A 26,889-nucleotide genomic window follows, 5' to 3' on the forward strand; every position below is an offset into this window, starting at 1 on the left:
AAACAAACACACAGCACGCGCACACAAACGTGTCAACCTCTATTTCTGTCACACTCAGACCTGCTAAAACGCCTGAGAAGGGCTATGAAAAGTGGGCCACCTGGAAGATCACAAACTAATTCTGTCGTTCATCCGTCAGCATCTCACATGGTTGCATGCAGGAATGGCATTTATGGTGGAGTGCATCTTTCGAGAACCCCAAACCTTGTTTTTACAAAGGAGCTGTCTTCTCATTGGCTCATTTGTGCCAATTTTTGCATTAAGCATTAATTTGTTGTTGAATATGAAAGTCCCAGAAACCTTATTTTGGAACTTGTTATTGTCAAATCATTAGGAATTTAGTTTTTTCTTTTCAAAATAAAAAAAGGGAAAAAAATGCTTATTCCTTTCCAAATAAAATTCTTACTGACAGCATATCTTGAGGAGGAATGAGCAAAGATGAACTTCACCATTATTGGATGAATTAAATTCTACATTCCACTGTATTTAAATAATGGCATTTAACTACATACGAACACTGAGATCTTTTCAGGTTATCAAACATGACGCTATAAATGGAATCTGTGGGGTTGGATGAGGGAGGGATGGTGAAAGAAGGGCTACGTTATTCTGAGGAGTTTACCTTGCTCTCCGAAATGTGTGTGAACTTGCAAAAAATACAAGACATCAAAATTACCACCAGCATAATCATAATTATAGCAATTTTATGACAACCAAGAAATCAGTTGGATCTTATCACTGCTCAAATGAGCTTCAGTAACTTTCCCAGTGTGCTTGAGTCTACTTACGTGGTTGATGTAAAGGCTCTTCCGTTTTTCTCGGACTGAAAAGAAAAAAGACGAAGGGACAAATGTCAGGGCTGGAGCCAGTAGCTCAATGTCGGTGCAGTACACCACCCTGACAGACAGGGAGCAGCAGTTACCCAAGGTTCATAAGAGAATAATGGCTGTGCAGTTTTTTTCCTTTCTCTAATTATTCTACAGTACATTAAACAAAAGTAAAGCAATTTCAGCAAGTAGCACTTCATATATTCAGAGACGCTGAAATGGTTTCTCTCCAGATACATTTGTGTTTTAATGTGGGAAAATAGGGCGAACTCATGAATTAATCATTTTGGCCAACACGTCCAAATTAAATCAAGCATTGTGGCCGTGCTAATGCAAGTGTTTTAATTGTATTTAAATTAATTTCTGGTCAATTGCACTGTTAATTCTGTTTAATGGACTTGATGATTATTTAGTGTTTTCAAAACTCACTTCTCTGGGTGTTGCTTTATGCCATTCTGAATATGGCAAACACACACAGCTGTATGTCAGCAGTGTGTCCATATTTGCATACGTGTGTGTGTTTGTGTGTGTGTGTGTGTGTGTGTGTGCGTGTGTGTGTGTGTGTGTGTGTGTGTGTGTTCTCTAAGATGCAGGAAAACACACAAGAGGGAAAGGGAGCAAAGCAAACTGGAAAAAGTGATGTTGTAAGCTGTCTGGCACCTCATATCCCAGTACTGACTGTCTCTCACCTCTGTGACACACACAAACACACTCAAACCCACACACACTGACAGACACACTCACACATCCCGCATTTTCCCCCCCCAATGAGCAGATTTGCTTTCGAGCAAACAGCAGCCGGCTATTACATCATAAATAGGGCTGCAGATTTTCCTAAAGCCACAGCTAAATCAAAATTCAGGAGACAGCCTGTGGAGCATCTTGTTAAGTTATACTTTTGTAAAGTTTCACAACGAAACACATAATCCTTTGGCACATCAGCACCACATGATCAAGTTTCAGAAACTGGTCTTATTTAAAAGAAAGAATCACATAGACTTGAGGAAACAATGAGATTGGTTTAAGATTTTAGAACCAGAGGGAGTGCACTGCTACTCCTTGATGCTTATTCCGAAGTGTTTTTTTTAGTTTTTCTTCATTCTTGTTATATTGTGACTTTTTTCTTTTAAAATTACAACCTTATTCTCACAATAACATGACTCTTATTTAATCACAACTTTTTCTCGTAACTTTGTGACAATTCTTCTTGTTAAATTATGACTTCTTTCTAATGAAAGTACTACTTCATTCTCACAATATTAAGACTTTTTTCTAGCAAAATTAAGAACTTTTTCTTGCGATATTACGAGATTTTTCTCATTTAATCACAACTTTGTTCTCAAAACATTAAGAATCTTTCTCATTAAATCAAGACATTGTCCTTTTATTAATATTGCAACGTTATTCACGAATTATAGCCCTCACGATCAGGTAATAAAAGTGCTAATGACAAGAAAAGTAAGTCATGCAGCCCCATTAATAATAGTTTAACTCACGGACCGGCATGGACAAAGACACAAACATACGCTGAAAGACACCAGAAGCTCAGCAGTGACGGCACATATATTTATATATCCTGCTGACAGATGACAATACAGATCGACACACATAAAGTGTTAGCCCAAACACACAGTAAGCATATACCTGCCTGCTGAGACCAGACACAGTCATGCTTACCTCTTTTGTTGGCCACAGCAACTGAAAAACAAAAGTCCAAGTTGTCTCTACGTTGGCTCATGACACAGATGCACAAAAGGAGTTCAATGAAATAAGGATTGCAGTGTACAAATGAGCCTATTGTGTGGTATCCTGTATGTGGTATTTATGTGCAATGTGTTGGGAAAGTAGGCCGGCAGACATTCACACAACAGCCCGATAAGGCTAATAAAAGAGCACGGAGTCTCATCCTCTAATATCAGATCAATACATCAGCCTCCAGGCTAAGAACTCTTCAGCTGAACCAGTTTTTCCAACAATATTAATCCTCTCTGAAAAGATACAATCTACACTGAGAGGTAATCCCAAAGAACAACTTCATCACATTTCAGTTGATAGGTGATATTACTGTCTGTCTGGAGGCTCCAGACTCAGTCTCTCTGTCTGACAGTAAAATAATGAAACGATAAAAACTCCAAACCACTGAGTCACAGAAAATCGGACGAAGAGGCAGCCGGTAGGAAACTATCACGGCAGCCTGCCTGCAGCCTCTATGGTGGATTACAGGATGCTGGTACACTGTGTACCTATGCAATCTCAGCATCAATGAAACAACCTTGCTTTCCCATGATGTAGCAGGCATGTATCTCTTGAACTGACTTGGTTACAGATTTTTTCCAAACTGTGGAGTTGGAATCTGCGACATCTTTGAGGATCTGTGCCAATTCATTAAAAACATAGATGATGGAAGGCACGGGGCACTTTTAATGGAATTAGCTGAACTGTGTGTGCATCATTTATATGTAAATGATTTAATCAGTTGAAAACTTTGTGGAATTGATTTGACAGTTTGCATGATAATCCCTAACCTTGTTTACACATTCTCTAACAGACCAGTTCCTGCTTGTCATTTCATCAAGATGTTAACTCTGAATGAGACACACGTAATGTCACAGTCCTTGAAAACTGCGCAACACATTCCTCAGATTCTTCATTCATACAGTCATCAGAGGGCAACAGGAATTGAATCCTCCAAAACAGAAGGCCAATAGAAAGAGGTGTGAATGACTCATGATAGGAATCCCTCATTAATCTACAGCTAAATGCAGTTTTATTATGGTCATTAAAGCCTCCGTCACATTAGAGTCTTGCATTTGATGTGCATGTAAGTGTATTGCCATCTATATCAGCATCAGAAATGTTTTATTCCCTGATATTGGAACTGGCATCGTCCCAAAAAAATTCCTATTAGTCAGACTAGACCACACACATCAGGTCGGAGCAGGTCATGTTTATGCCTGGTAGAAAATTTGCTTTCAACCTGATCACCAATAACCTGCGTGTTCACTGTGTTCAGCCCTCCTCTCCGGTGAAGTAATTCCAGTCCCGTGGCACTTTCAAGGACTGTGAAATCTGACTTTCCTCCTCATACTAAACATACCACTAAATGCCTTCCTAAGCCGAGGAGTGAAGAAATGTTCAGAGATTTGAGGAAACACAAGGTGCAGACAAAATGGAGCAGAACTCACCATCAGTTTGTGACTTGCTGAGGAAGATGGTACTGGCCCGGGGATGATCTGAGGGATTATACTCCATCGGCAGATCTGGAAAAAGAAGAGGGAAGATAATTTAAGTCTCACAGGCAGCTCTCAAATTATAGATCCATTCCAAACTGATTTGCAAACAGCATTCTGTGTAAATAGTAGTTTGTTGAGTTGCTCATTCATGAACTTTCTATAGCGGCAGCAGATGAGTGGGAGCTGTGCTGTCGAAGGCTCTAACCAATACACATGTGGACTGACACCTTTCTTTCTGAGGCTGAAATCGTGGGACTGGCTTCAGGGGGCGACTACCTCTTTTGTAATAGACTGGGATGGAAAAACAATCTGTCGGCCAACAGTTTGCTGCACCAGCGCTGTGTAAATGGCTGATTGTAAATCGATGCCCTAAACAAACGCAGCAGAAAGGTATAGATTTGTTTTAGATCACTGCACTTCACACATATAAACACACATATACCACCTAGCATCAAACCGGGGATAAGACACAAGCTGCTGAAACTGCAACAAATCACGAGCAGGTTCTTTGAGCATACATGACGCCTTCTGGCAGCATGTTTGTATATCCAGGTACTCCATAACACAAGGGGCTTCCACTGTAGGTTGTGTTTTTTTTGCCCTGTACTCGGGGTGTAACGGTACATGTATCTGAACTGACAATTTATGGTAGGACCCTTTCGGGTTTGGTACGCACATGTAACAAACAAATGCAGCCAAACGGAATTATTTGTGTGTGTCTCATTTCCGAATGACAACTTTAGCGAGGGACATGATGTGCTGTCTGCTTGTGGTCATAGTGACCGCAGACCATCAGGAGTGTGAAACTCTCTCATCATTCAGGTCTGTGTGGGAACACTCACTATAATGACGATGGACAAAGACGAGTGGATCGTACCAAAGCACAGTACATTGCACAGCTGCTATCAGACATGTAGCTGGTAGCACATCAAACATGCTGACTCATCTGAAACGGCACCACCAGAGTCATGTCCCACTAACATCTGGAATTACACTAACATAAGTGGGACAAGGAAAAAAAAGAGTTCAGTGCAAACCCAGCTCCCCGCATCATTAAAGCTGCCGCTTGAAAATAATTCAGACCGTGTCAAAGCAATATAACGAGCGACAAAGGGGTTTTTATAGCAGCGGACATGTGACCGTTCTGAAAATTTGACAGCTTGAGTCCTACAGCAGTTTAGCAGTCGCCTATGTACACACTGTTTTTCCCAGTATCTGCCTTGTAGACACCAGGACTACCTTCCCTGTCTTCAGCAGCAGAGCACTAAGCTTCTTCGCCCCTGTCGCTAGCTACATCACATGTGTTTGAATATGGACGTTTTTGCCCTAAAGTCGAAAGTGGAGATATTATAACAGGATCAAACATGAAAATGAAATGAAAACTAAAATATCTGTGAAATTTACAGTACATATTTGTTGAATAACATTTATGTATCCGTAGGTTACAGATAATCATCTGCATTAAACACTAATCAAGGCCCTTGAAGTTAGAACATTCACTTTCTTTATTGTACTGGACAGATAAGCACAGCTTTGTTTGCAAGTTTGACACGTGTGACATGGCTAACAGATATTTAATGACGTGAAAATTTGTTCGAGAGCTGACACTAATAATTATTGGCAATATCAGTTCATTTATTCTCGTTTTGTTTTCTTTGTTTAGTCACGTCATAATTTGGCCTAAGAAAAAGTTTAAAAAAAATCATGTTCATGTTATGACGATCAATTTATCAATAAATGACTCATTCCAGTGCTAGTGTGTGAATGGAAAATGAATAGAAAACCTGTACAGGCTAATCTAAATGATGAAATCCTGAACACACACCACCCTCCCCCCTGTCGGATGACATGTTAATACCAAACCGGAGGGAGCTACAGTAATGTCACCAGGCAGATGGCAGCGATGCAAAACCACTGAATGTATCAGCGTAAGTTTTATGCCCCATTTCTTTGCCCCGGTTAATCCCCACAGGACAAATCATGTTCAAGCACGAGTTTTTATATTTACTGATATAAACAAGAAAAGTGGTGTATTTAGGAGGTTTTTGTAGCCTAAAGACATCACATTCATATCTGTGGATAGTGAAACAGGGCCTCAGTTGTTTGAACACTGGACTGGTATTATCCCTACCAGATAACTTGGATTTTATGGTGGTCAGGTCAGTTGATTTAATATCCTGAGCAGCCTGAGAGAAAACATTTATTGACTTAAGGTTAAGATTGTTACTCTGTTTCCATCTGGGTTAAGCATTAACTTAACTTCTAAAATCTACAAACCCAGGAACAAAAGTTATGATAATGCCCGGATGTAATATTGCGGGCACAAAGAAAACTAAACCAAAAGACAATGTGCACGAGCAGGGTGGGATGTGGACCCCGTCAGCAGCTTCCTGGTGTCTTGGATGATGTCATTGAGACCGGAAGGGTCAGACAGGACCAACACCCAGTAACACTAATAGAGAGAAAGAGACAAAAGAAAAGAGACGGGCTGGCAATGAGGAGCTAACCAGGGCGAGAGAGGAGAAAAGTGATGAGACTGATGGTTCTGAAGTGTGACTGACAGGGCGGGAACGGATAGAAATGAGAAAAGGAAAAAAGGAGGGGAAGAGATTGACTACCTTAATTTTTGTAATTTCTCCTTTTTTCTTGTAGTATTCCAATTTCATTCAGGTGAATTTTAACTTTATTCTCGGTATATTAGGATCCCCAATACCCTAACACTAATATGAGAAAAGAATACTGGAGATGAGAGCATGGGATGGGCAGACACTGGGGAAAATTAGAGTCTCTTAAAACACATTGCTGGTTACGCATGCAAGCCATCGCCATTGTGTCTGAACTCTTTTGAACTACTGTCTTTTGTGTTGGAGAGACACTTGAAGAGCCTCAAAGGATACGCACACAACACACACACGCACACACATGTACACTGTACCATGATGTGGGAGGAAGGGCCACACGGTGCTGAATAAAAGATGGGTGTGTGGGAACAAGCAAAGAGCAGCTAAGGAGAACTGACGGTGGTTTAATGATGTTGCACACTGCTCCACTACATCCATCACTCCTAGTGATGCATTCACACTCTAACTAACACAAACATTAGTCACAAATTACTGCTTAACGCTGAAAGTATCTTTGCTTTCTTAATCACAGATGACGTAACGTTTTCTTTTAAAGGAAGGAAGCCGACTGTCCACGGACCCAGGGTGTGTCCCTCACCACAGCTCTCGTCAGTTACCTCCTGTGAAGTTCCAACCTCCCCTGTTTTCTCTCCCTTTCTCCAACCTGGGGGAGACGCAAGCACCCAACTTCCTGCATTTCAGGAAGCGGAGAGGAAGCGAAGCAGGGGGTGGCGGTTACACATTGTTAGGGAGGTAGGCTAAACAAAGAGGGGAGGGATTAGGTCAGTGTGTATAGATTTAAGACAGACTTCCCCAGCAGAACACACCTATTATGTGGAAAGATGAAGGACAAAATCAAGAGCAGCTACACGTCATTACTCTTCGTCTTCTAACTGTTTCCCTTATGCAAGCTCGTGGCCCATTCAAATTCATTGCAAATAATGGAAATCTATCATCTGGACATTGTCCTGTCGAAAACGGCACAATAACACAATTATTGACCAGTTCTTCAAAATGCTTCATGTGTGGCCCAGGACACATTTGTGATTACACAGCTAAAAATCGGGGCCACACACATCCAAGACCAACTCCCAATGTGGTTTGAATGATCGGATCTCTCAACACGTTGGGTGCGTTCAGCACGTTAAGGTGCGTTTGCACTTAGCGCTGGCCAACTGTGATCGGATCACTCAGGACAGATGTTAACACTCAAGTCAAAACTGGGCCAGCCATTCTTAATTTTAGTTTTAAAATGACAGCATATTTGAGATACAATGCACTGAAATTTTAGGAATCATAAAAGATATAAAAAAAGGTTCCTGGCATTTAACGTCTACTGGATCTTTAGCCTACAGTTACTTCTAATTCATGGTCAAGAAATGACATTTATATTCACTACTAACGTATAATTGTTTATCGTTTATTGCTCAGGTCCAACACATCAGTCAGTATCTTGTTGTTCAGGGGGAACCTGTGTCTCAACCACAACCCCCTGGAACATTCCCCACAACAAGCTGCATCCACCTGCAGAGGAAACCGACACCCTCCATGTTGCTGCTGGTTACATTGGGAACAATGACATCTGTATTGGCATGGTTAGCGGTTAGCTGGCACGCTGCCTGCCTGCACTCGGGCCCTGTTATGAGGGTTCCCTCAGATTTCAACATCAGCCCAGACAGGAAGGCCTATTGCTGATTTTTGGCTGCCCTGCTGCAGGGAGAGAGGTGGGGGGGGCATCCAGATGGCACAGCATGGCACGGCCCTGCTGTCAACAGCATGCTATCAAGCAACACACCCACACGGACAAGGAGCACACAGTGCATCTTGTGAAAAGAGCGCAAGATGTAGTTTGTGTTTGAAAATAGATCAATTAAAAAGGAATGTCGTGTTGCATTAGATCAAACTGTTGTGTCTGTTACCAAGATTTCTACGGAGAGGTCGGCGCATGAGGCCGAGCAAAGCAAAGCCGTCCTCAGGTTGTATGAGAATCTTACCTTTTTTCTTCTAATCAATGTTGTAAATGCTGTTATTTTGCTGATGTTTTCAGTTCCATGTGGCATCTATTGCACTTATGTCCAGGGAGAGGGATCCCTCACACGTGGCCATCTCTGAGGTGTCTATGTTTTTTACTGTTGTTGATGGTTAAGGGCAGAGGATGTCGCACCTTGTTAAGCCCTATAAGACAAAGTGTGATTTGTGAATATGGACTATACAAATAAATTTGATTTGATCTACCTTGAAGGATTGAAGCTCTGGGACCCTTTGGCCAGCGTTGTACTCTCTCTTGATCTCACCTTGAATCTCATCCATCGGCTCTCTGGTGTAAAATCGGCCTCTTGAGAGCAGCTGTGAGCATCAAAGCTAAACAGTTGTCGTCTCATACGTATCACAGTGTGAACTTTGCGACCTCTGCACCACATGATATTGTGAGCTGGCTCTGATAACAGTCCCGTGTTGTATGTGCGTGTGTGCGTGTGCATGTGTGTGTGTGTGGATAGGGGACAACGCCGTTAACAAACACAGTGGGAACTCTGAGTGAATAAAGTGAATAAAGGGTAGAGTGTGAATGTGTGGGGAAGGTGAATACAGTTAAGTGTCTCTCTCATTGGACAGAAAACCACTTTGCAGAATACAGCAGGGATATGGACAGTGTGAAATTATGAGCTCCTGCTGTGGGATTAACTAGGCACCTTTCTAGCAATGTGTTATCTGTGTTATGGCATTTAACGCTGTGTCACTTTGCCGTTTTCAGACATTTCCAGTGGATAAAGTCCGGAGAAATGGGTCCTGACTTTATCCGCAGTTTTCCTTTCACACTTGCTCAACACAGCAAGAGGTGCTCTGCACAGATGCTTTCGCAATAGCAACAAATCCTCCACATTATTCAGGCGAGAATTGGAGCCACCGGGTGAGAGCAGGCAGAGGCAGGAAAGTAACAAATTCATTCCGCTGCGGTGATCACCTGATTTTGTTTACAGCTCACATCAACACCGTTGTCGGCTCTCATCACCACAAACTCTCTTTACGTCTTCTACGTGTATGGCTCTGCTTTTTCACCCGGTGATTTGTTTTTTACATCTGTCGTGGGTTAGAAGCAGCATCAACCCCATTCCACCCACTCCAGCGGTGGATATCCAGCATTGCGCGTACATAGGTCTTTCTGCTGACTTGATACTACAGGGCTAGGTGGAGAAAGTCTTCAGATGATCTGAAGGCTCTCTTTTGCGTTCACACATGCACCTCCTCCAGAGAAAGTGCAGAGAATCAGTATCCGTCTAAAAGCAGCTTATGATGCGGCTGCTGTTTTTACATCTGTACTTACCTATGTGATAAGTAGGGCTGCAATTAACGATTATTGTTGTCAAATAATTTGTTGATTATTTGCTTGTATTTTATATTGTATTGAATTGTATTTAGTAGAAGGTGAGACTCCTATACTGGAGTCCTGCTCAATTAGACACACTCACAGAGTGTCATCAGTTTTGTTTAAAGTTAGGCTGAAAAATCATACCTGCATTCATTGATGCCAAATGGATACAGGTTGGCAGGCTTGGGAATTGACTGATTGATCACGAATTCCTCTCAGTACTGACGAACGATATAAATTGAAACAAGCTTTATCACTTATATCCGGACCACAAACTGAATAAGTCATTTAAAATTCTGGCTTAATATACTGTTATGTGACTAATGGGCAAAACCGAATGAATCGGAACCAAATAAACCTATAATTTTCACTCATTCTGACCCACAGCAGCACAATCATAACTCTCCCTTGCAACTTGAACCACAACTGAGCTTTTATCATCAATTGCAGACGTGGGCCAAACCCTGTGCAGAGATGCAGACGCAGAGAAAAAGAGCTGAGCTCTCATCACGGAAAAGCCGACAGGGACAAGAAGATGGAGGGGAATGAGCTGAGAAAGATTTCACCTGAAATCCACAGAAAACATAATCCCATTTTCTTTACTTTAATGAAACTCACCCAACTCATAGTATACATAATCTCAGGGCACTTACATGGTGAGGTCGATATCAAGATTATAAAAAGAAACCCAATTGTTCCCACAATGATTTTAACACTTGGGGGAAGTGGAGAAAAAAAACAACAGGAGGAAACAGAATCTGACTGAACTGCATGTATTCAGAGGAGAGAAGATGGGGAGAGAGGAGGAGAGAGGGGTAGAAAGAAGAGGAGGGAAGAGAGACCATAAAGTTATGTTACTGTTATATTAAGAAGTGCCATACTAGTTGTTATAATGGCAATTATAGTAGAGATACGTGTGGATGGAACAATCTTATTAATAATAACTGTGAGAATGACAGCAGCACTAACAAGTGAAAGATTATAATATTTAAGTACAATCAGAAGTCAGTCGGTGCTTAAATGACTAACAAGCAATAAATAAATTGCCAAGGACAATCTTGTTTTCTTGTATCTCCGTGCTTGTTTGAAAATGCTGTTTAGTTCAGGCATTAGAGTGGCAGTGAAATACACTGGTGAGAAGGGTAAAAATACAACAGACTGAAAGAGACACAGAAGACCTGCCAGTCAAGTTGGGACTGAGCTAAAAACGTTTCCTTCCACTTCCACATTAGGTCACTTCAGCAGCGGGTAATTCTGTCGTTCTTTCATGAATGTGCTTGAAAACTGTGGGTCTGTTCTCTTTGGGAGAAATCAATACGATAAAAGTCAGACCTTACACCTTCAGCTTTAGTACATATTGTATGTCCTGAAAAGATAAAGAGCCTATACATCCATGCTTGTGGCACTGTAAAGCTAAAGTGTACTTTGAGCCAAAATGCTAAGGTCAGAATGCCAACACCTCACTGTGACACAGGTATAATATTTGCAATGTTACCAGGAATTGGGCCAGAAAGCAAATAAAAATGTTGGTCAGATCAAAGTGAAACATTGTATCGCCAGTCGGGCTGCAAACAGTTTACGGCAAAGAGAAGGTGGAGTCTACATGGAAGCCCCGAAATATTGGCAGTAGCCCCCAGAGAATTCATCATCAGATGATGGTTGACGCGATCTGATGTTGGTTAAAAAAAACAGGGATACATAATGATACAATACTGAAAACTCAGTGAAGAGCAGAGCAGAAACATTGCCCCTAGTCCACTGCCTCTAGTCCAAACACGACCACCCGTCATATCATATCTCACATATGGATTTTACAACCGTTGTTCAAAGAGAGCACAGTAGTAAGACACGGAGGTTAGGCAGTCATGTGAGGTGTTGAACAGTTCAGGGACAGGGACTCGTTTACTCTGCACACTAATGAGAACGATAAACCAACCCTCCCTCTCTCTTTCTGTCTCTCTCTCTCTCCTCCCATCCTTGCATCCTCTGCTCCCTGTAACTAGGCAACGCAGGCTTGAAACGATTCAGATGGTGGAGGCAAGCCCATCAAAGATGAAGACAGACAGCAGGGCTCGCTGTGTTTTGCTTTCTTTCTCTTGCTCTATCTCTCAACTGCCTCTCCCACCTGATTATACGCTACCCTGTACTAATTGTTTGAGTTTGATTGTGTTCTATGATGCAGTGACATGGTTTAAACTGCATTGTAAAGAGATTCACCACCTGTTACAGTAAATATGTTGATTTACTCAGTTAAACGTCTGCACTGCTCTGGTGTCAGGGCCTGTGCACAGACAGAGCTAACAGTAAAGAAGAACTGCTTAACATATTTCTCCATTTTTGAAGGATTACGAAGATTGAAGAGAGTATTCATATTTTAAATACAGATGCACACTGTTTATAACAAAATAAAACTCACAACAGCTAGATACTCAATAATACCTCACTGGAAATACAGCTTTGGGGTTAGGGTTAATTCGTTTAATTCAGCTTCTTCAAGAGTTTTCTATGAGCTGGACAAGCGCACTGTGGTTGTGCAAAACTGCAAACAATGTACTAGATCTTGATCTGGATCTGCGAGAATGTTGAAAAAGGTCTACAGACTGCATTGAAGTCTCCAGCAATGGTTGATGTTGACACCTCTGTCACATTCTCACTTCGCCAGACAGTCTTCACAAAGTGAAACTTATTTTTGTTTGGGTTTTTTTTTATGCTTATTTGGATTTTGTGTATTGTCTGCATTGAACAGCAAGCTGGTTGTTTCTGTTGAGGTCAGCTGGCTCCACTTGTAAGCTACAGTAATGTTGTGGTAAGACGTACTGAGGCAAAGAACTCTGGTGTGAGCATATACGTCACATGATTGGATTTTCCTGGAAACTTTGCCCTGAGTCTTTACGTAGAAAATCAGTCCACAGGCTGTTATAAGCAAACCAAAATAGTCATAAGATCTCATTAAAATCTGACATAGGATGTGTTATGTTACAATCTGTTCACGCACCGGCAGAAAAGGGGCTTAAAACTAATTCCAATTTCTTCACGTTCATGGAGTACTTTTAAGAAAGGATCCACAAATATTATAAACTAGAACCACCCAGTGCTTTTCTCACAGCTCCTTTTCTAATATCTCTCTTTCTTTCTTTCTCTCTCCCTCCCTCTCTGTGGGGTTCATCCGGTGTCAAGCTGTGAACAGAGTCGAGGATGACAGGAAGGCCATCTGTGCCAAGCGCTGTCATACTCTGTCTGTGTTTACATCTTCACACAACACATACCCACATGCAAATGTAGGCATGCGCAAGCATTAGCACACAAGCGTAAATGCACCCAAACAAAGGCAAACACAGCAGAATAACAATGTGTGCCATCACTGATGCAAGCCAATGACCAGTTTGAAGCAGTCTAAAGAAATAATGGCTGATTAATTAAATAAAATGCCAAGAATTTGATGAAATAGTGGGACTCATTAGCAGAAATCAGACATCAAAAATCTTAGGCCCACAAAATGTCTTTCCAACACAACCCAACCATAAGAATAATATGACAAAATTTCTCAGGGATTTATAATTGTGTTATTTAAAATACAATTAAAAGCACAACACCTTTTTATCAATTCTTCTTGACAAGCGGGCAAATGACACGTGATCCGTACAATATTAACACAGAATCAAACCATGGAGCTGAACTACTCTGTCCACTCAAGCTATTTTTTTTTCGACCGTATCGCCTGCCGGGTGCTGCAGTGCCATTCCGGGAGTCAAGGTCAATTTCCAGCAGCCATTCAGCAGCGTGTAATTACCTCCACACCTGCTCACCAAACCACCACAACATGGCTATGTGCTCGGTTAGCTGAATTAGACCCGACTCCACTCGTCACCATGAACAACATCATAGTGTGAAGCATATGATTATCTATAGGAGAGAGCCATATATGATTGCAAATACCCACATGAAAGCCCACACGCGGGTTCAGAGCAGATGTTGGTGTTTATACGTGAATTAATGCTTTAAAGATTAAATGTGAAAACCGCTGCCAGTATAGATCGGTTAGAGGAGAGCATCTGCTGATAGAGACAGTTAGCCGTTCTGGATTGCCTGAGTGAAGATATATCAGTTACATTTTCTAAAACTGATCAATTGGTTTAAAAATACTGTGGACTAGCAAGAGATTACATTGCAATAGACTAAACAGTGTCCTGTAGAGGGTCTCCTTTGTGAATGAATTGACTCTTTAGGTCACAGTGTAATGGATGAGGAAGGAGGATAAGCTGTGTGCTGCTTCATTTACATGGTGCCGCTCATGCAGAAAGTCCCAACAGCCGCCTGCAGCTGTGGAGCTGATGTCACGTCATGAGAACAGACACGTGAAGCTCTCTCTTACCGCCTCCTCTCCGGCCCTGTTCAGACGGGTATTAACGTGCCAGTGATCTGATCACAAGTGGACAGCTTTACATGCGTTAGTTCACACCCGGCATTAGAATGCGTCTCCACCTCCAGATGTGGAGATGTCTCCATTGACTGCTAGCAATGGGACATTGTGTCACCAATCTATATGCAAATAAGCATGTACCAAATAATGTTTTTTTCAGGATAACAGACGGGTCCTTTGTCAATGGGTTTGTTAGTGTATGTGAGAGAGGGAGGGAAAAAGAAAGTAGAGCCTGGAGAGGATGAATGAATCATTACACTGTGTGCAGCTCTATGATGAAATCACTTCTAGACATTTTTGAACAAGTATGTTTTTAAATCAATACGTATTGGTTAGTGTTGTTGTAACATTGTAGCAGTGGTCACAAATAAACGTTGAAAAAATGCTCTCAGTTAATTATGAAACAGTTGCAGATCAAAGGACGTCAGCTTTGTAGGTTGTGAGTTCACACTGATAAAAGAATATGGCCAAATGAGTCCCACACCACCTCAGAATGAGGTCTGTGTGCTCGGCTCTCAAATGTGGGTCCTCAATAGGTCTTGGGTGTGTTCACACTTCTGAAAAGGGCCTCGAGTCAGTATGGAACTCAGCAATGTAAATTTTCTTGAGTGAGATGTAACTTTAGAGTTTGTTGAGACACAGGAAGTATTTAGAAATAACACACATTTTGTCACTGTGACATCCTGTTTGACGCAAGAAGATGACTGACTGATCCTGTTGCTGATTATGGACAATTATGAATCTAAAAGGACATAAACCTATCTGACTTAATGTGCTGTCAGATTAGTTGAAGAGTTTAAGTTTAGGGCGAATAAACCCTATCAACACCCACTGGGTCTTGTTTATTATAACGATGGTGCCTCCAGAATAACTGTGGAAAACATAGGATTGATAAAGATAGTATTACTAGTTTCACCATCACTGTTACCCCGACTGCTAGTTCCAGGCTCAAGCAGTTGGCTTTCAATTTGGTTAGCACAACATTTGCTTGCAGTGTAGGCAATGTAGTGTATGAAAGACATAGGGACAACATAACGCCATCTGTGAGCTTTATAGTTGAACATTAGATTCAACAAACCATCTGTGACTTGATTCTGATTTGATCCCCAAGGACTTTGGGAAAAGGCCAATGCTCTTTCTTGGAAAAAAATGGGTATACGGTAATAAATGCAAATCTCTTCTTGAATCCCAGCAGTGAATTGCAAACATTAGGTCAAATATGGTCACAAAGATCAACCCTGCAAACTTCATGATCCTCTATAGAATTTCGGTGTTTCTGTCCCTTCCGCTTAAATCGTGACAAATTATCTCTCCCATTTTGCATTACACATTTTCCAGTAACGCAAGCGAAGCGCTGACAGCTGCACTCAGATGATCTCTTGAGCTCCCGAACACTACATCTAATTGCCATCGAGTCCAATTCCCAATGCGTGTGACTGATAAGCACCACTTCAGCAAGCAAATAGACAGACTGCATTATGTAAGCTGATTTCCAATTATGCCATCCAACAGCACAAATGAAATCAACTCTCAACCATGGGCATTCAGTCATTTCCTGTTTTTTCCCCCCAAGCTTACAAGAAACACTGCGAACAAGTTGAAGACAAGGGGGCTTTCGCACCTACCCTGGAATCAAAAGAGTGAAAGATGCCTTGATCCACAGTCCGGACCAAAAGACCAAAATTTGGTCCAGACAAAAGACGTGGTGTCAGTTCGCATCAAACTGACGAATGTTCAGAGTGTGAAAACACATTTTTGGATATTTCTGACTTTCAAGTGCAGGAAGTTGACATAGCATAAAACGTTACAAGAATAAAAAGAAGTTGAAGTGGCTGACAAGATTGCTTGGTCACCTCCAACAATATAATGATTTAACCTTCATTTTGCTGGTAGTAATACCGAAACAGTGGAAACAAAACTAACAAAGTGAACCGGTTCATTTCATTTCCTTCATTCAGTCAAATGCAATGACTGCTTTTTTTCTGTGCACTTCAATAACAAAATTTTCAGAAACAAATGACAACACAGGGACATCAGATGCACAATCATCTACAAACCAATCAATGTTCAGTGTTGGGAGATGCAGCCCACACAGAAGTCTTTATTCTGCTGCTTAAATTCCATTGCAAATCAAAATTAATGGATCAAATGTAAACGTAATGTCGTAAAGAAAACATAAAGATGAACTGATCCCTTACTGCAGAAATCTTCTCAAATCCCCTCAAACAGCATCTTGACCAAAGTAAACAGCCCAGGCATGAAGGGCAAACCTCTTTTCAAACTCCCTTTAGTACCAGAGAACTATCAAGACCGACTTCAAAAACACCTATTAATAGCTCCATGGGGACATGGCTGGACATCAACTGTTTTAACAAGTCTTTGGCTCAAGAGCCCTCGCAAATGTTGACATTCAACACACTCATCCAGCATTTGCTTTTAAAAGACTGTACTACCCATCTTCACAATGTCAACGTTTAGTTCATTTGAGGATATAAAGTGACCCTCTCATGTTCATGAAATGCATTTATGATAATGTGAAAGGCTTTTTTAATTAACTCTGGCATAAGCCCAGAAAAGTTCCAACATTTCAATGCAAATATAGACAGTCAACTTTTTAACTTGAATGAGTGAACTCTAGTGATCAGCCACAGTTATGACTACACCCACCTTCTCCTCACTATACTCCCAACAAGAAGGATCCGTTTGACACAAGCTAAGATTTTTACAGCACAAACTGGCTATAGGACGTTTGGATGGCGTTCCACCTCAGTTATACTGAAAGTGAATGGATTCTTGACATTTCTTCCACACAGAGACAACTCTTTTATTTTAATGACTATTTTCGATCAGCGATCCAGAGGCTTCCTCACATCTCTTAATCAGGATGGCAGAAGTCCATTACAATGTGAATTTCTCCAGAGACAGGGCCACTGTGAGAACTTGCTAGCAGGTAATTTGTGGGTGGCAGCTCCATCTTCCCAAGCGTGGGCCGAGTCGAGCCGTATTATTACAAATATAATGGGTTGGCAGCCGAGAGCAAGCTTCCAGTTTGTCTCTTATTTTTAACGCAGAGGGTTGTAGGTTGTAGAATTGACAGTAATAATTCAATTTCTTAACATCTACTGGCATTTTGTATTCGACGAAGGCACTTACACTGCTGCTTCTCCAGCAGTGATACTCACTTATGTACTGTGGTTATACAGGTCAGCTGCCAGATTTTTACAAGTCTGAAATTTCTGAAAAAAGCAGGGTCTGACAACAGCTTTCTATTTTTTCTTTAACCCACTATCCACGGATTTCATACACCTGCACAGATAACCCAATGAACGAGATGCAACTACACTGACTGTTATTCCACTGCAGTTAGAGTCTGAGAAAGATCTAAGACTCAGCTAAACCTTTTATCTGTTGTACAAATCAATATTGATGCCATGATTATTAGCAGAAACCGACTTTAAAAAGCACTCAAACATTTATTTTTTGTGGAATTGGCATAGTTGTTTTCCATGGGTATGCTTAATGCATCTGTCAAATCGTCTGTAAAAAAATTATAAACCAAAGACGCTTACCACAGTCTTTTTGCCTCTGCCAAGGAGGACATGATCTCACCTGTTTGTGTTTATTTGTCACCAAAAAGTACAGAAACAATCTGCATGGAACTTGAACTTTATGGAGGGATGAGACAAGGCCCAGGAAAAAAACTATTACATTTTGGACCAGATCTCCATCATGTGCAATGAATTTCATTATTTTCCTCTGAAATCTAGTATATGTCTTGGCAGAAGTCTCTGTGCTCTCTAAGTGCAATGAACTAATCTCACTTTTTGTCACCAGGGACCTTTGTTCATCTGCTGATTCTTGTTACCATTCTGATGTGCTCTTTTTCCCCAAGTTCAAAATGTTTGCTTCCATGAGTCAGCAGCCTGCCAGGACTGAATGAAAGTAACGGAGAAGGGAAACCCTGAATTTCATGAAAGCGAGGAAACAATGACTCACCACCACTGACCAATACCCATCAGCAAAGTATCAGACTGGTGTAATCATAAAAACTGAATACTAAAGGGTTGATGTCAATACAGATTTGAGCTTTTCTAAATCCTACAATCCATTTGTAAATCTGTAATTTGTAAGACGTCAGAGGCCAAAAAGGTTGGTTTCATCTTTGGCGTGTTGTATTTCAAAAAGCTTGTTTTATGTAAATTTAAATAGTAATTAAATCCATTTAAAATGTATTTGAAAAGAATTGATTGAATGAAATTGATTAAACAATTAAAATTGTCACAATTATGATAAATACAGAACTTGCCAATGTTACAGGGTGAGATCCTGACAGAACATGTTCCGAGGACATGGGCTTCATCTGACTCTGAGCCAGTGCCTTAAAGATGAAAAGGCCAAATTATCTGCTGACACCAAAGATGTGTAATAGGCTGCCCAGCTCATTAAATTGCAGTCCGGGGTTTTCTGAAGTATTCTGAGGAGCTGCCCCTCCTGGCTGAGTTCAATAAAATAAGTACCATATGTGGAGGATGTGTAAGAATATTGCAAAAGTACCCACCACTGTTTGGCAAAATGTTGTATTTAAATCTTTAAATACAAATTTGAATCAACATTCAGACTGAACACAAAAGGACTTCCCTTTAAGACTATTACAACTGCACATGTGAATATATTCATTTAGTCTTTGCATAATTTAACAGGATTAACACATGGTTATTCATGTTCTTCATAGATCAGATATTTTACATTATTCATGTTATCATAGTGTATCTGCTCAAAATGTGGATTATGGCTCTAGCAAGTAGGATTTAATAATAGTTATTTGTATTTCGTTCCATTTTCAAAATTAAACCTGGCTGTGACGCAAGAGAAAGGGAAAAATAATCAGTTAAATGTGAATTTCAATGTACAAATCTAGATCTAGGACATAAAGACTCCAGACTGAGTGATGAGTATTTTTCACCTCATCAACAATCAAAACATGATAGTATCATACACCCGACATCTAGGTCAACTCGTCTGGAATTCCTAGTTCAGAGACTCCCCAGGCTCATCAACCAGGCATGAATAATCCATGTCCAGATTTCAATTAGCCTGCGAGCAAGACTCATCAATATGTGGGTTTGTGTATGTGCGTGTGTGTGTGTGTGTGTGTGTGTGTGTGTGTGTGTGTGTGTGTGTGTGTGTGTGTGTGTGTGTGTGTGTGTGTGTGTGTCTCACGGTGTGCACCAGAAATAACTAACTTTAACACTGATGAGACTGAGACAAACGCTGGGCCTGGAGCAAATGCTCATTTACAGATGTCTACGTTAAGTAAAACCCAAACAGAGTGAGGGAGCCATCTGTGCTGTCTTCCACGTCCTTTTCCCTTTCCTCCTATTTGTGAGACTTCACCTTTACTTAGAGCCGTTGTGTAAAAATGGTCTCCGATCGTTCTTTGATCAAATTAGGCTAAAAATAGCTCAGCTGTTTCTCTTGCTTCTGAGAGCTGCAGCGCCACTGAACCTAATTTATTGAGTAAGATCAGATACTGTACATGTAAATGTTAATACGTAGAGTAATCGCTGATGATCTAGTCCTCTAATGTTACTCTTCTATTGTTTTAAACATCCTCTATGTCCTCTACTGCCAGATAGGATTTCAGGCAGCCTTTTATTATCCAAATTAGATCAGATAACGCTGTTAACCTTGAGTCAAAACTCAGATTAAAAAAGGCAAAGACTTGGTAAGCTGCTCCAGTGAAAATGTGTTGATGATGGAGAACTGTGGAAATGATTTTCCCACATCTTTCTTTCATTATATACATGTGATTGATTCAAGCACATGCAGAGCTGTTTGAAATGTTTTAGAAAAGGTGTAAGGAGACATTTTGTGTTGTGAGAGGTGTGAGTGGCCCGGGATTGAAAAATATCTAATTATTTAAAACTTGAGTTATTGATATCATGTTTGAGCTCGGGTTGGTAATCCTGGAAAAGATAGAAAAACATAATATTTTTGAAGAAATGCAACCGATACATCCCATCACCTCCATTTAGCCCTCTCATCAAAGCTAGGCCTCCACAACACATGATCGCACAAAATTCTCTCTCTGTCTTTGTGAGTGTTAGACTGAGAAACACAGAAACATCTGTGAGTGGCTCGCAGCGCTCTCGCTCTCTCCCGTTGACGGTCCATCTGCTTGGAGTTACGAGCCGAAAATCTTTTCTAAATGAAAATCAAGCAGACTTAGAAACTCACACGTTCTGTCTGTGATTTCCTCTGCTGCATTTCTGTATCAGCTGAATGTGCTCATGTTGAGTCGCAAGTGTTGTCTGAGGAAGATGCAAATTTAATTTAATTCAATGTCACTATTAATTAAAATGGTAATTTAAAACAGTAATGGGAAAATTGTTTTTTTGAGCATAATTAAGAGAGATTACTAAAGAGATTAAAATAAGACAAGATCACAAAACCCCAAATCCAATATCCTGACAGCTCCAGTGAGAAGCCATAATGATAAAAACCTTTACACCCACATCCCTGCAGACAACTTCCACTACCTCAAAAGCCCCCATTTAGAGACTCTGTTTTATGTAACTACATTTGCATCATTTATATTGAATGCATTTAGACTGGAAAGCATCTTGACCGTGGAATCGGCTCAATGCACACAAACCACCGGCGAGAGCACGAGTGTTTCACCAATCATTTCCTCCTCTCTGCAATCAATTACTTAACCTTTGTGATAGCAACCATAAAACTTAACTACCCTTCAGCCGGTCGACATGTCTTTATCGCAGTCTGGAGCGAGTGATGGGCTTCACCTCGGTGTGCCGGAGAGACCCGTGCTCCTGTATTGGCCTGCTCATACATGCTGTCAAGTACAACCCACAAAACATGACAGACCGAACACAAACGGGAATAAACACAGACAAATTAGCTGTCAGAAGAGGCATGAATCTCCAGCCTCTATCACCGAGTGATGCATAGGAACACTAGGGAAATGTATAGAGAGCGAGGAATTGCTCCGGCAAATCAGATTACGCTTTTGATTTGTGAACGGCGCCGCTTGAAAGACAGTCTCTTACTCAGAGGAAAGATGTGTGTGTATGTTTGTGTGTACGTATGTTTTGTGTGCACATATGTCATCATCACTGTCAGCAGTTCTCCAGGCTTTATGATCACATGGTCAACGTGTCCACATGTAAACGCACAAGAAAAGCACCAGCACTCATGCACCATAATGTAAATAGGACCATGCAGTGGGTTCCGGTTGAATCAAATGAAATAAATACACACAAAAGCTACATGGCCACACCACGGTGACTATCTCTAAAAGAACCAAACAAAAGAAAAATATCAAAGCTTCTTATTTAGTGTTCACACTGTACTTGAGTTTTCCCCAGCTCTTTACTATGGCCAGGCTTGGGTGTGATGACCTTCACAATGTGTAACTTGTTTGCTTGGACCGAGCTGTGTTACTCCGCAGGATATGACTGTGGAATGCCGTTCTACGTCCAGGGACAGGGTCAAAGGGTCAACACCTTAAGACTTGCGTAAACAGCTACGCAGGATAAACACTAAAAAACCAGCTTGAAACCTGTTCTTGCTCTCCCTTTCCTTCCATTGTTGCATTTGTTGTAAGAGACAGAATCCACAGCTTTGTGTTTGGATTTGTTGGTGTTTTTGAACTCTCGTCTATTCACAATTCTTAATGTGATGTACAGTATATTACAATACATTCACAAAACTATAAATATGATGCAGTTAACATTCTTTCTTCCCCATATGATTTAGAGTTCATTTTAAACCTGCAATAAGCACTGCATCCCTCTGGCATGAGCAGCTTCAAACCGATCTGGAAATGGAATTGTTTTACAGTCTCACATTCGTGTTAGAAACCTCGTCAATTCACTCACTTGCTAGCAGTGAATCTCTGGACATCATCCAAGTAGATTATCCAGAGTTCAGTATATGTCTGAAAGCAGCTATACAGTGAATTTTACTGACAGAAATGATTGAGAATGAAATATGTGGATGTGGATACTGGATACAGGAAACCAAACCCAAGTTTCCCTAAGTTTTGTAAGGTGTCTGGGATCACTGCTGCTTCTTCACACCGAGAGGAGCTTGTTAAGGTGGCTCAGAGACCTTGGTAGGATTCTTTCTGGACACCTCCCTGAGGAAGTGTCCCTGGCACTTCTAACTAGGAGACCAGCCCGGTGTGGCCCCTAACCATGCAGGGAGGGATCATACAGTGTACCCCATACCCCAGGAGGAGCAGGAGCAAGGAGGATCTGGGATACTTTGCTTAGCCGCGTGCTACCCACGAACCACATCAAAATAAGTGTCAGAAAATGGGTACGAGATGTCCAGCTCTTCCTTAAGCAGCACACTGGCCAACCCACATTGGACTCATTCAAAGCCTCCTCCATCAATAACGGAGTGGCTGCAGCAGACACAGCTCAGACCTGGGGGGGGGCTTTCCTGATTACTCACTCCAGGGAGCCCAATCCTCAGAGGGAGGAGTACAACGAGGTTGACTGGCCCTTTTCGGAGCACATCATTTACACTGAGCAATATAGCTGTGGGAGGAAAGCTGCCACGCCAGAGAAAAGGGAGACAGACATAAGTCCAAATGGCATTTTGACCTGTTTTTGGCCGACATCGTGGCGCCCCCGCGAGGGGCTGTGGGAGCTGTTTGTATCCACTTGTGCTCTGCACTGTGCGGCGAAAGCCATGATCCTGACTCATTTTGAGCGCTGAGACGATCCGATGCCAAGCCGGGGGACGTGCCGGGGCTTGAATTGGGTTTGCCCCAACAACTAGCATCGGGACTAGTTCCTGTCGTGTGTCATGTTCTCCAAAGCTGCACATTTTCTCAAGCTGCTGGTAATTTCCTGTCAGTGGTGGCATGCTGGGATGATTATCTCCCATCTTCCTCTACTTCCCATTTCCTCAGTAATCACTGGAATTTTGGATGTTTTTCCTGGTCAATGATGCACAACAGATCAGAGCATCTATTGTGAAACACTTGTGATTGTATCTAATGAGCTAAAATGAGTTCAAAAAATTAATTCCTTTTTTTTCTCAGGCAAATACAAACGATCTGATCCTAGAGTGTAAAGCAAATGTCACATGACGTGAGGGTGCTAGCCTGAGTGAGGGTTACAATGTGTTGCCGGTCATTTCCTATTTCGTTCTTTCGAGGGAAGTGAGTGGACACCCTGTCATAAACACTACCCATCATTATCACATCACCTCCCACTGGAACCCAAACTTACACTCACCCTTCAATAAGCTGGCCCAACCTTTCACACACACCAACACACAGGGAAGGTGACACAATCTTAAGGTCGAGCCATCGAGTTGCATCAGACTTATTCAAACTTCTTCTAATGGACTACAAAATAATGGCAACGTCCTAGAGTGGTGGTGGATTTGACTCAGCCACTGTGAAGCTTCGATACCGGTGATCATCCAGGAGGGAATGGACATAGGGTTAGGGACTTCTTATAAGTACCTGGGGGTTCACCTGGACAATAAACTGGACTGGACTGATCATGCCAAGAAGGGCCAGAGCAGACTGCATCTACTGAGGAGACTGAGGACTTTTGGAGTCCTGGAGACTTTTTATGAACGTGTGGTGGCATCAACCATCTTCTTTGGAGTGGTTTGCCGTAGGAGAGGTATCACAGGTCCTGCCTTCCTGCTGCTGTCACACTGTACAACCAGCACTGCTATAGACTGAATGCACCCTATATCTATCTCATTCAGGTTTGCAACTAATTCAACCGAGCAATAATCATTTTCTATCTGTGCAGCTCCATCTGATATGTCCATTACTGTTTCTATTTTGTTAACATTATACATCTGATCTTTTATGGTCCCTTCCTATCCCGAATGTAAACATTTGTTTGTTCACAGGACGTCTTCCATTACAGAGCTTTTGACCCGACGCCTGGTTCTGTCCAAAGGTCACAAATCCACCTGACAGACAGGAACATGTTGTTACACACGAGTTTAATCCCATCACAGAGAGACGGGCACCAACGAATCATGTGCCTGACGTATTTCTACCACGAGCAGAGACTTGATTTAGATTGATTACACCAACTATGAAAGATATGGCTGTGTCGTAACAAAAAACTGGTTAATCAGAGAAAATGATCTCGTGCACGGCTGCAGAAGGTCGAGCGGGTCGTCCACTAACCAGGTCAGCAGGTCGATCCCGGTCTTCCCCATTCCGCATGCCATGGTTGAGGAGACTGAACCCAAAAATTGTCCCTGACAGCTGCCACCAGCGTATGAGTGATGTACTATGAAGAAAACTGCACATAGATGCAAAGCTGTAATGTGACGTGCTTTGGGATGATCAGACCATTCCATCACTTTTCCCCTTCCTGCTGCTTCAACACTGTGAATGCCACCATCGTAGGACTAATAAAGGTCTATCTTATCTTATAATATCTTATCTTGGACAGAGTAGATCACACAATTCCTCAGGTTGGGCTCAGGGCAGCACCCTGGACGCTTGTTGTTATCATCCACTAAAAGGAAGGTGACAGTGAATCTGAAAATGGTCCACACCACCTTCCTCTCTCAGATCAGAGCTGCAGTGAAAGACAGGGGAGCTGGATTGGGGAACCCCTGTACTTTCGATCGCATCGAAACCAGCTGATCTGCAACATGCATGATAAAAAGCGGAAGCAAACAGCAGCACGGTGGTGTTTGTGTTGGTGTAACGATCGTGGATGGGTGGGTCCTTCTGCACAGATGTTGCAAGTTCTCACGATGTGTTCATGCTGCAGCTTCAATCTGCAGAGGGATCTCACACAGCTCATAACAATGATGATGACAGTGATAATGGGGATGTGTGGGTTTAATGCCCCTGGCTCCTACCGTCGATGTTCTCCCGGTCGCTGATGTGCTGGAGGTTGCAGCCCGTGTCCTCGCGGCTCAGCTCGGGCTCCGGCCGGTACGAGTCCAGTCGGGAGTGATTGTTCCTCCGGTGCTTGGGGCTGGACGACACGCAGCAGGAGGTGGTGTTCCCCATGGCGGCGGCTGAGCTCCTCCTCGCCCGGCAGGGTTGTCTTCGAGCCCCCGGGTCGGCTGCGCCGCTAGCGCCGCTACCGAGAGGGTAAAAAACGGGGCGGTACCGCTGTAACACACGGAGCTGCTGTCCCCTCCGTGCCCGGTGTCCGGTGTCGTTACCTGCCCGGCTCTGTGCTCCAAGATGGAGGCATTATTTAAAAAAAACACACGGGGAGATAAAACGTCAGGCTTCGGGTAATGAGTGGAGGAGCCCACCCAAGCGTCCCCTTCCAAACCTCCAGGCGAGGGCAGGTAGCAGGCGTCGGGCTGTGTGTGTCGTCTCCCCCGCCGTGTAGCTCCGGTGCTCGGTTCCGGTTCCCCTCACAGACACATGCCGGCTGTGGGAGAGCTCACTGGGACACTGGAGGACGAGAGGACATGTTGTTTCAGAGTCAGCAGCAGGAACCTTCTCCTCAGCTACATGGTTGTTGGGTTCTGCTGGAAAAGGCTGCTGCTACATCCGCTACCCTGCTGCGTTCAGGGACCACACGTAACGTGGGACTTTCGTGAAAAGTTGAGAAATGGTTTCGCGCTGTTAAAAAAAACTAGCACTTGATTTGACCAACTAAAGCCCGAATGAAAACTAAAATAATCTAAGGTTGGATAACATAAGATAAAATGTAATCTTCCGTGGAGGATTCTTGGATTGTGGATCATGGTTTGGATCAAGATTGGGGATCGTTATTTTGGAATTTCAGAATTCAGAAGATTTGGGAATTTCAGAATTCAGAAGATTTTGGATTGTGATGAGGATCATGGATTATGATTTTGATTGGGATTTTGGATCATGATTGGGGGCCATGATTTTGGAAATTACGATAGTGGATCGTTATATGGAATCATGATTGGGATCGTGATCGTAGATTACGATTTTTGGATCATGATTGTGGATCGTGGTTTTGGTTGTGATTTTGTATCAAGAACATGGCTTGTGGCACAGGATTGTGGGTCATGATTGATGGTTGTTAGTCGTAATTTCGGATTATGATCGTGAAATCTGATCATGATTGTGATCGTACATCATGATCATGGATTGGGGTTATTTGCGATAGAAAAATAAAAGTTTCGTAATTGTGCAGTTTAACCAAATTCTTTACAATATACAATATGTACACCAAGATTATGGATTTGATGTCTTAAAGCGATGTTACAAAAGTCCATCATACATATCAATACATTGCATATGCATTGTATAAGCTGTGGCTGAGGGGGTAGGTATTTGTCCTCCAACCTGAAGGTCGGCGTTCGATCCACAGTCTTCCCCATATGCATGCCGAAGTGTCCTTGGGCAAGATGCTGAACCCCAAATTGCCCCCCAAAGACCAACAAAGTGCTGCTAATAGATGCA

The 26,889-nt window shown here is 42.1% G+C and overlaps 1 protein-coding gene across 3 annotated transcripts in view; it reads right to left on the minus strand.

Moving 5' to 3' along the window:
• The window catches only part of ccny (cyclin Y), a 39,681-nt gene extending 13,706 nt beyond the window's left edge, over positions 1-25,975 (minus strand). Inside the window, exons 1-6 of one of the 3 annotated variants that reach the window (XM_061094023.1) lie at positions 25,350-25,975; positions 4,013-4,087; positions 2,505-2,525; positions 789-823; positions 623-646; positions 61-63 (exon numbers count right to left, since the gene is read on the minus strand). In XM_061094023.1, the coding sequence (XP_060950006.1) occupies positions 61-63; positions 623-646; positions 789-823; positions 2,505-2,525; positions 4,013-4,087; positions 25,350-25,503 (312 nt within the window). In that variant the 5' untranslated portion in view covers positions 25,504-25,975. The remainder of the gene's footprint in view (positions 1-60; positions 64-622; positions 647-788; positions 824-2,504; positions 2,526-4,012; positions 4,088-25,349) is intronic. The other 2 variants (XM_061094021.1, XM_061094022.1) reach the window with 2 other exon arrangements.
• Positions 25,976-26,889: the final 914 nt, after the last annotated feature.

This window comes from Limanda limanda, chromosome 20 (assembly GCF_963576545.1).
Source record: "Limanda limanda chromosome 20, fLimLim1.1, whole genome shotgun sequence".
Classification (NCBI taxonomy): domain Eukaryota; kingdom Metazoa; phylum Chordata; class Actinopteri; order Pleuronectiformes; family Pleuronectidae; genus Limanda; species Limanda limanda.